The 8,787-nt window shown below is 30.7% G+C and overlaps 1 protein-coding gene across 4 annotated transcripts; it reads right to left on the minus strand.

Moving 5' to 3' along the window:
* Positions 1 to 1,911: 1,911 nt before the first annotated feature.
* Positions 1,912 to 8,436, minus strand: LOC148271902 (uncharacterized). Of its 4 annotated transcripts, none has more exons than XM_088240776.1 (7): positions 8,270 to 8,436; positions 7,659 to 7,878; positions 7,518 to 7,582; positions 7,169 to 7,360; positions 6,103 to 6,322; positions 3,853 to 4,029; positions 1,912 to 3,021 (listed from the first exon to the last, which is right to left on the minus strand). In XM_088240776.1, the coding sequence occupies exons 1-7, from the start codon at positions 8,317 to 8,319 to the stop codon at positions 2,095 to 2,097; spliced, it is 1,851 nt and encodes a 616-aa protein (XP_088096902.1). In that variant the 5' UTR covers positions 8,320 to 8,436; the 3' UTR covers positions 1,912 to 2,094. The 4 variants fall into 4 exon arrangements, with proteins under 4 accessions (XP_088096902.1, XP_088096901.1, XP_088096903.1 ...); XM_088240775.1 differs by having other exon boundaries at positions 6,097 to 6,322; XM_088240777.1 differs by lacking the exon at positions 8,270 to 8,436 and adding an exon at positions 8,079 to 8,170 and having other exon boundaries at positions 6,097 to 6,322.
* Positions 8,437 to 8,787: the final 351 nt, after the last annotated feature.

Here is an 8,787-nt window from a genome sequence, read left to right on the forward strand (position 1 = left end):
ATAATTATTAGGTATAAAGTAAATGTATTTTAAAGAAATTAAAATTAATGATCATAGGTAGGTATTACCTCTTGTGTGGCTGTGATGTGACACTATAGTCCTTAAAATGTAAGATTATTAGAATGACAGCCGTCAAACTCAAATCAATAGTGATGAGAAATTACTGATCACTGATCATGTACCGATCAAATCGATTTTATCAGTTTTTTCATGCAAACATGAAACTCTGTTTCCGAAAATTGATAAAAAAAACGCAATCACAAGCCTAGTTTAGTGTGTTGAATACAATTATTCACAAAAAATAAGACATTTATACTTTTTTCGTGAACATTATCAAACGATTTTTTTTTTATTCGATCAATTTATCCCATCTCTAACGTTTTTGCAAAATGATATAACCTTGTAAGAACATCGTAAATAATTAGGTTTATTTTAGTTGTTTTAAAGTTTTAATGCTGATTTTATATATTTATGTTGATTTATATGTCAAGAATTGTATAAAAAAATAAATTAACTTACCAAATACTAATGATTTTTCGCGTGTAAATATAAATCACTCCTTAGACGTTACTACAAAGTTATGTCGTCAGTTTTTCTGACAACTGTCATTCTAATCATTTTACATTTTAAGGACTATAGTCGACATAGGACACAATACTTTTTATAGGTATCTATCTTATTTTTTGAAATGATGAACTCGTATTTTTTGTAATCTTCAAATGGACGTTTTCACACCGGATTTTGAAAGTAAAATTTGTATGACTATGCTGGATGTTAATACAAAAAATATTTATCCTTGGTACGCGAAGAATGAATGTACGCTAATTCAGCAACACATCTGCATAAGAGAGAGCACGAAGATAGAACTCATAACAAGGAAGACAAAAACGCTGTTTTTTGGCGTGTGTTGTGTAAAAACTGTTCAGTCTTCAGTCGGTTGATGAGAGTGATCGAGGACGCACGCGCATAATATGAGCGGCGTATTTATGATTTTTAATTTATTCTGCTATAGAAGGGCTCAATTATATGTTTATTTTCATAACTGAAAAGGAATTGTTAAACACTATGTGTCCATGTTTTTTTTTAATTGTCTGAACTTTAGAATATTCCGTTTTTTACTAGTGGTAACACGATGTTACATCACCGAGCGCAAAGGGATTATTTACCACAGTCTTTTAAGAGTTAAAAAAGTTAGTAATGTTAGAATTAGGAATACGAATGAATTGAAAAAGAAGGTACTATGTTTGTTTTACTTATTGATTAGTATACCAACTATTGCTAATGCAAAAAAACGATGATCCGTTAGTCTATGGCGTAGTATCATCGTTATTCTGTGTTGATATTGATTTATTTTATCACTAATAATATTTATTCCAATAAGAAGAGGAGCGATAGCAAGCAGCTTGTGACACTTGTTAACTCTCTGGCTATCGTGTAAAAAAATGAGTCAATCGGTCGCTCCGTTGCGATGTGAAAGAAAAATGCTTTTTTTTTTTTGTTTTCTGGAGGGAGTGTGGTGGGGCCTTGCGGAGCGGTGCGGTGGGAGGAATTAACGAACAAACATATGAAATCTATGGTGTGAAAGGGAAAAAAAAACACAAAATAAAATTGGAAAGTTACTTTCAGATTACTTTTAATAATCAAACAGATTTTAGTGGAAAATAAGAGAATGAGAAATAAAAAATAAAAAACAAATGTAGAGGCAAACAAAGAATTATCACAAAAGTTTTTAAAAATTACAAAAGCAAATAAAAAGTTTACCTGGAAATTTTTTTTATGAATAAATTATTAGAAGAAGAGAGGCTTAAATTATCGTTTTCTGTTTAGTCTTCACAGTAGGAGTTATAAAATTTAGTTTTTGATAATTAACAACAACAATTATTTAAAAATTTAAAACTGAAATAAAACACCTTTTGAGAAACAATTTATTGTACAATAATTAAAACAAAAATTACAATCTCAAATTTTAATTTTATAGAAATAAAAGTGTGAGTTAGATTGTATAGGATAATTTTTATTTCAACTCCAAAACGAACATTAAAAATAATGGGTAATGATAAATATGTTTATACAGAATGCTGATTAAATCAAACATTACTTAAAAATTTGTTTAGTGGGATAACTACTAGAGCCTTTAAATGAGGCTTTAGATTTTTTCAAACCCTCAAAATGTATTCCATCATCATCACCCCTATCTATGGCTTTCAAAGCTGCTAATAGCTTCTTCTTCTTTTCGCTGTTCAATTCTGTAGTAACCTTTCGGGTGCTTAAGTTATTATTTACTTCTGAACATGTGGGAACCAACCTTTCTTTGAAATCACTCTCCGCTGTAGCTTCATGCATCGATTTCTCATCAGATGATTCATCTTGGCCTTTTTTTTCGTTGGTTGGGATAGTGTTACTCCCATCAATATTGTCGAGTGACTGTTGATAGATATCTAAGCTCTGCATGTTAAGTTCGATTTCAGAATCAAGGTCTTCCAATTTACGCAGAGCAGAAATACATTTTGTAGGACTTACATTTTTACTGGGTTGTTGTATTTGAGAGGCAGTCATTCTTTCATTCTGGATAGAGTCTTCCGATGTAATACTAATACTGTCACGACTGTATTTCCTCAACTCTCTGTAGGTAACATTTCTTTCATGTTGCTCGAAAGATATGTTTGAATCATACGATTGTTTTCTTAATTGATCCTTCATAACTTCTACCCTTTCTCTTACTTCATCATCCGAACTTTTTGCTTCTGCTGCTTCTGTGTCACTTTCAAAAATCTTAAAGTTTGGCATACCATCTTTTATAGCTTTAACGATATCATATCCTGAAGAAATATTATCAAAATCTTTTGATCCTTCGGATGATTCGTTTCCGCTGTTAGAACTCTTGGAAATTCTAGTTTGACTGTCAGGCATCTTGGTAGGACCATGAACATCCTGCGACTCATTATTTTGCATGGACTTTCCAATAACAGAAAACATTGATTTTGAGCTCGGACTAGATTTTGTGGTAGTTTCCAATGAAATCTAAGTGATAATGGAAAAAGGAATAAATTATTATTATGAAAATAAAACTTATCATTGCAAATTAAACCCAATTGAATTCCAATTCAATTGGGTTTAATTTGCATAGGATGATTCACCATGTGAAAGTTAACAATTCCACTTTCAATATAAGTAATGTGAGAACACTTATGCAAGAAGGTATTGAAAGTGTTACACCAGACCATTGGAATAATTTCGTTGGACATATTATTGGTATTGAGTAAAAATTTTGGAATTTCGATCATATTGTTGATGAACTCGAGGACAATAATAATGATTCATTGGCTTTCGATGTTTCAAGTGGGTGTCATTTGAGGCAGATTAGTTTTTTTTCATGGCAATGATGATATTTTAAATTATGGATCAATTCCTTAACACATTTGATAAATTTGATGCCACATAAAATGCAATATTTATATTCTTATAGTTTTATAACCATCTTTATTATCTGGTGATGATGGTATTAAATGTATTTATTGCTAAAATAGTAATAAAATTATGAATTAATTCTAATCAATTGATTAATCAGGATTAAATGTGTTAAGTTAGTAGTGGAGGAGGAAGCGGGACATGCGTGGACGCAGGTCGTTCTTACCTTGGATCGAGAATAGTCTCATGTGTTTATTCCTCCACGCGGTATTTCTGAGTCACCCTGATGTTGCTGCAGCCTTGTTAATTTGTTTCAAAGTTTCATTGTACAAATCACCTTTACTACTGGTGTGGACTCCGAGATACACGACTCGTCGACTCCGAGATACTTAGAAAATTTAAAATAATTTACATATTTATTATAGAGGAGAATTTGATAAATACCTGACTATCAGAAGAAGAATTTCCCTTCGGAGATAATTGAGAACTCAATAAACTATGTTTACTTCTGTTTTCCATATTAAACATATTGAGCGATGCTTTACTATTAGATCCACTAACATTATTTATTTTGGGAAACAACTTTTTTGGTATATTGGCAGCTATCATTTTTTCTTTCATCTGTAATAGATTAATAATTTTTTTTAACATATAAAGTTTGCAAGCATAAATTAAGTAGCGCTGGTTCAAGTATTTTGTATTTTGTTTTTGTTTTTGAGAATGTTGTTAAATTTATTTAAAATAAAATACTTTGTGTACCACACACGAGCTTAATATTATTATTACACAACTAGTTTCAGATATTCCGAATTACACATCCTCAGGTTTCATATCAACTAAACCAAAATTATTATACTGATTAATACTTAGGTAATACTTATGTGTGTGGTGTATATAATTATATAAAAAGTATTTTATTTTAAATATATTAAAAAATTTATTCCACAAAGCAGATGCTGAAGCAATAGAGAATGTTAAATGTGATTCTTTTAACAGAAAAATATTGATTACAATGAAATGAAACACTAGTTTCCACCAAAAGATAAATCAATAAAGAATATAGTAACAGATATTTAAAATCATAACAAAAATACAAGTTTCTTCATTATAAATTACTTGGCTTCATTAACAGAATATCCTCTGATTAAACTAATGTCCGTACAATCAACTCTTTATTGCTCAACTGTTCGCCCTCTTCTAGAATATGCCTCCGTGGTCTGGTCTCCATTCTATGTCAATCACATAAATCACATTGAATCAGTCCAACATCGGTTGCTTCGTAAAGTAGCGTGGATGCTTGAACTAGAGAGAGGTAATTATTCTTATGCTGATAAAGAGTCAATGTTAAATATTTCTAGTCTACAAAAACGTAGAACTAATATTGACTCCATATATATGTTCGGCATACTAAATGGTATAATCGATGTTCCATCATTACTAGGACAAGTAAAATTCAATATTCCGACCCGTAGGTTGAGAAACAATGAAGTACTGTTCATCGATCAGCATAGAACAAACTATGGCCTTAATTCTCCAATGACCCGTCTTTGTCGTATTGTTAACTCAAGACAAGATCTGGACTTTTTTGGTTTAAGTTTACAACGATTTAAACGAGCACTTAATAAATAGTCCGGATCTTGTCTCGACGTCCCTTATGTTTGTCAATGCTTCTTTCTTTTTTTTCTAATGTTTGAAACTATTATTTTATTGCTATATTTAAACCCTATAAATTGTATATATGGACAATGGCCATTAATAAATAAATTATTAAAATAAGCCACAAAAAGGATGTGCAATTCTTGGTTATAAAGGTTTACAGTGTAAACAGGTCAGAAGTGACTTAATAATTAATGTTGACAAATTAAAAGTGATGATTGTTGAAAGGGAAGAAAGTATTATTAAATAATGTGAGATCGTTGTGAATCAGATGGAAGAATTTGTGTATCTGGAAAGAATATTTGCTAGGGATGGAAAAGCTGAGAGTGATATTGAAAGGCATGTGAGTGCCGGGAAGAGGTTGAATGGAGCACTTAAATCAACTTTGGCAAACAAATGTTTAACGCAGGAAGAAAAATGAGCAATTCACGGTGGAGTCCCGGTGCTGACCCTTATGTATGGGAGCAAGTATAAAATTGGAAAAACAAGGATAAAACTAGGCTGATTTCTGTCGAAATGTAATCTCTCAAGTAAAAGTGTGGTAAAAGAATGTACGATAGGTGCACAAATGTGGAAGTCTGCGGGTTATGTAAGGCCGAGACAAAAATTATCGACAAAGTCAAGAAAGGAGTGCTGCGTTGGTTCGGACATGTAGAGCAACGGACGGTGAAATAACAGCTAAAAGGATTCACGATGCCAATGTTGATGGATGCAGAAAACGAGGATGACTGAGAAAGACATAGCTTGACCAAATTCAACAGATACTTGAAAATGGACAAGTCAAAGATAAAATAATCGCTGCGTGTGCGTGAGAAGATGTTTGAATGCAGAGAAAAAGAGTTCTGTATACAAAGATAGATCAAATTGGATTTCGAGGAAATGACATTTTGGTTTGTTCGTTTATAGAGGTAGGAATTAAAATATTTCCAGTAGTTTATTTTGTTGTCAGACTAGAAATGTATTTATCGAACAGAGTTTACAATTATCTAATTGCTTCTAAAAAGAAACTTAAGTCCTTAGAGGTGCATTTACCTTTACCTCAATGACTGAAGATAGTTGATCAGAATGGCAAATGGCTTCACTCAACTGCTGCTGAGTTTCTTTGTGTTTCAACATTTCTACATTCAGTTGATGTTTGAAGTTCTTGGCTTCCAGATTAATTCTCCTCTGCAGAGTATTAATCATTTCATTCTGTTTCTGGACTTTATCCATTAGTTCTGTGGCTTGATTTTGCAGTTTCTCGCGTTCAATAAGATTTCTGTTGTACAAATAAAAAATTATATTTGCTCAGATAATTTTGATAAAAATGGAAAAACATTAAGTTGTAGGTTATGGTGGTTAATTTTATTTAATGAGTGGCAGAAATTCACATATAAAAGTAAATTAATCATTAAATATAGGTACTGTTAAAATGGTAGGTATAGAAGCTAAATGTGTTTTTTATAATAATATTTCCTTGCGTTGAATACATTTAAATAAAATGATTCTACGTGTATTGAAAAAGGAAATAGTTGTGCCACAAAAAAACATTGAAATATTACATTTCTACTACTTATTTAGTTATTGAGAATTTAGTAAGTAACATAAGACTAAACAAAAATCATTTGAGTTGCATAATAACTCGACAGTATGAATATCTACCTACGCACATTATGTAGGTATGTTGGCTGAAAACAAAACTAGATTAAGTATTAGATTTAAAAAAAAAATAACATGTATATTTCATTGTCAAACTGCTAAGCTTACATAACACAAATATTCCAGATTGTTTGTAAGCTATTAAAAACTGAATCAATTGAATAACTTATTTTTAAAAAACACTATTGATCTGATATGATTTATTGATTTCAATAGGGCATACATTGTAAATCAATATAAAATGTGTGCTATGTCATTGTTGCAATGATATATGAACACTCATAATAAATATAACTTATAATAGGAAAAACTTGTTCACAGCTTATACCGTGGTTTTCTTTCAAGCCATTTTGTTTCATTTAACGCATGAAATAAATTCAAATATTTTATTGAAAAAAATCCCAAGTTTATAAAAAAGCAACCAACCATGGTTAACTTTATTTTTGAATGATAAAAAAATACTCACGCATCTTTACTTAATGATACTAGGTGCTTATGCTCATCGCGCAATTGTTGTAGTTCAAAATCCTTATCCTTCAATCGTTGAGTCACAGCTCTAGATTGAAGTTTTAGCTGTTTGTATCTTACTTGCCATGAACGAATTTCTTCTGTGTGACTATTTATTAGTTTAGGAATATCTCCATTTGCATTTTCATATCTTAAAAACAGTTGCGAAACATAACATTACTATAAGTCAAAAGATTCAAAGACTTTTATTTTTGATTTTCTACTATTTACTATTGATAGTAGTGAATTTCCAATTCCATGTATTAAAAAAATATGTATTTAAGCTCTAACAAAAGATATGAACAAACCTCTGTAGAGCAGAATCTTGACGTTTTTGCAAACTGCGTAGCAGGCGATTTTCATTTGATAACTCCTATAATTTAACATTTGTTAAAAAATTTTACATTACAGAATACTTCAAATTTTGTATAAATGCATTAAAATCTTACACTCAAATGAAAGTGCGCATCAGCCAACTGGTTTTGTAACTGCTTAACTCTATGCTCCTTGGCAGACAAAACTCTCTTAGTGACAAATTTGTCTCCACTTCTACTGGAATTATTAGCAACGGAGAGCATCGTAGTAGAACTGAGTAACGGGTGAAGGGTTTTCCTTTTATGCAAGGCACAAGGAAATTTCAATGAATTTGAGCTGTACACGCTTTCCGAACTGTCAATAAACAAACATATGAGTCAAGTAAGGTTAGTTGAATTCTAATTGGATTTTTTTATTCATCTCTGCTTAGGTAATTACATATCCATATCACCGTCTTTTGACCTAAATTGATTCATTTGGCAGAACAAATCTCCATATTTCTTTTTAAAAAATAGGTAATTTCACACAACAATAAGAATATTAATAGAAAATACCTTATGGTTTAGCTGTCGGCTGACAGAGATTCATCCGTGAGCAAGATATGTAGAAAGAAAACAAAGAGTAAGCATATTGAAAACCAACAAAATCAGCATTTCTCTGACCTTATCAGCAGAACATTACGTTATTGGAATTTAGACTTTTGTGTGCAAAATTAACAAAAAAGACATTTCATAATTGTGTTTACCTTTGGACGCATTTCTTTTTCTCCTCTGGTATCAAACTTAAAATTGACATTTCAAATATCGTGTTATTGCTTCCAATTGTTCGTATAATTAAATTTTAAAAATGTTTCTCACAATAATATTAAAAAGAGTAAACAAATTACATCACCATGTAAAGATAGTTGTAATATTAAAATGAGAATGTTTTGTGTTTCTTAGCAACCGTTGCTAGGGTTAAAAATTTAGTCAATATTGGATAACCATAAAGTAAGTATTATAGAGAAATACATATTTTTATGTACCTGTTATTAACACATACATATTTATTTATTTATGTCTACTAATTATCAATCAGATATTTATTTGCATATTTTTTTATTGTGGCCTTTACAATTTCATGATAATATCAACCAGTATTTAAACCACAATTCCAAATATATATTGACTTAATACGGTGCCTTGATAAAAAAAACAATCATTTGAAAATTGTATAATGTCAGGGCGGTATTACAAATGTAGATCTGTGTATGAAATAGAACCA

The sequence above is a fragment of the Micrasema longulum genome, unplaced genomic scaffold, assembly GCF_059751315.1.
Source record: "Micrasema longulum isolate JH-2025_06_02 unplaced genomic scaffold, ASM5975131v1 h1tg002592l, whole genome shotgun sequence".
NCBI classification, from domain to species: domain Eukaryota; kingdom Metazoa; phylum Arthropoda; class Insecta; order Trichoptera; family Brachycentridae; genus Micrasema; species Micrasema longulum.

Bases quoted from the DNA above. Each gene is read 5' to 3' on its own strand.
- LOC148271902 (XM_088240775.1), bottom strand. From the start codon at position 8,319: ATGTCAATTTTAAGTTTGATACCAGAGGAGAAAAAGAAATGCGTCCAA. The intron at 7,879-8,269 runs GTAAACACAATT...GTTTATTGACAG, and splicing joins AAAAAGAAATGCGTCCAAAG to TTCGGAAAGCGTGTACAGCT. The intron at 4,030-6,096 runs GTAAATGCACCT...AATCTATTACAG, and splicing joins CTTCAGTCATTGAGGTAAAG to ATGAAAGAAAAAATGATAGC.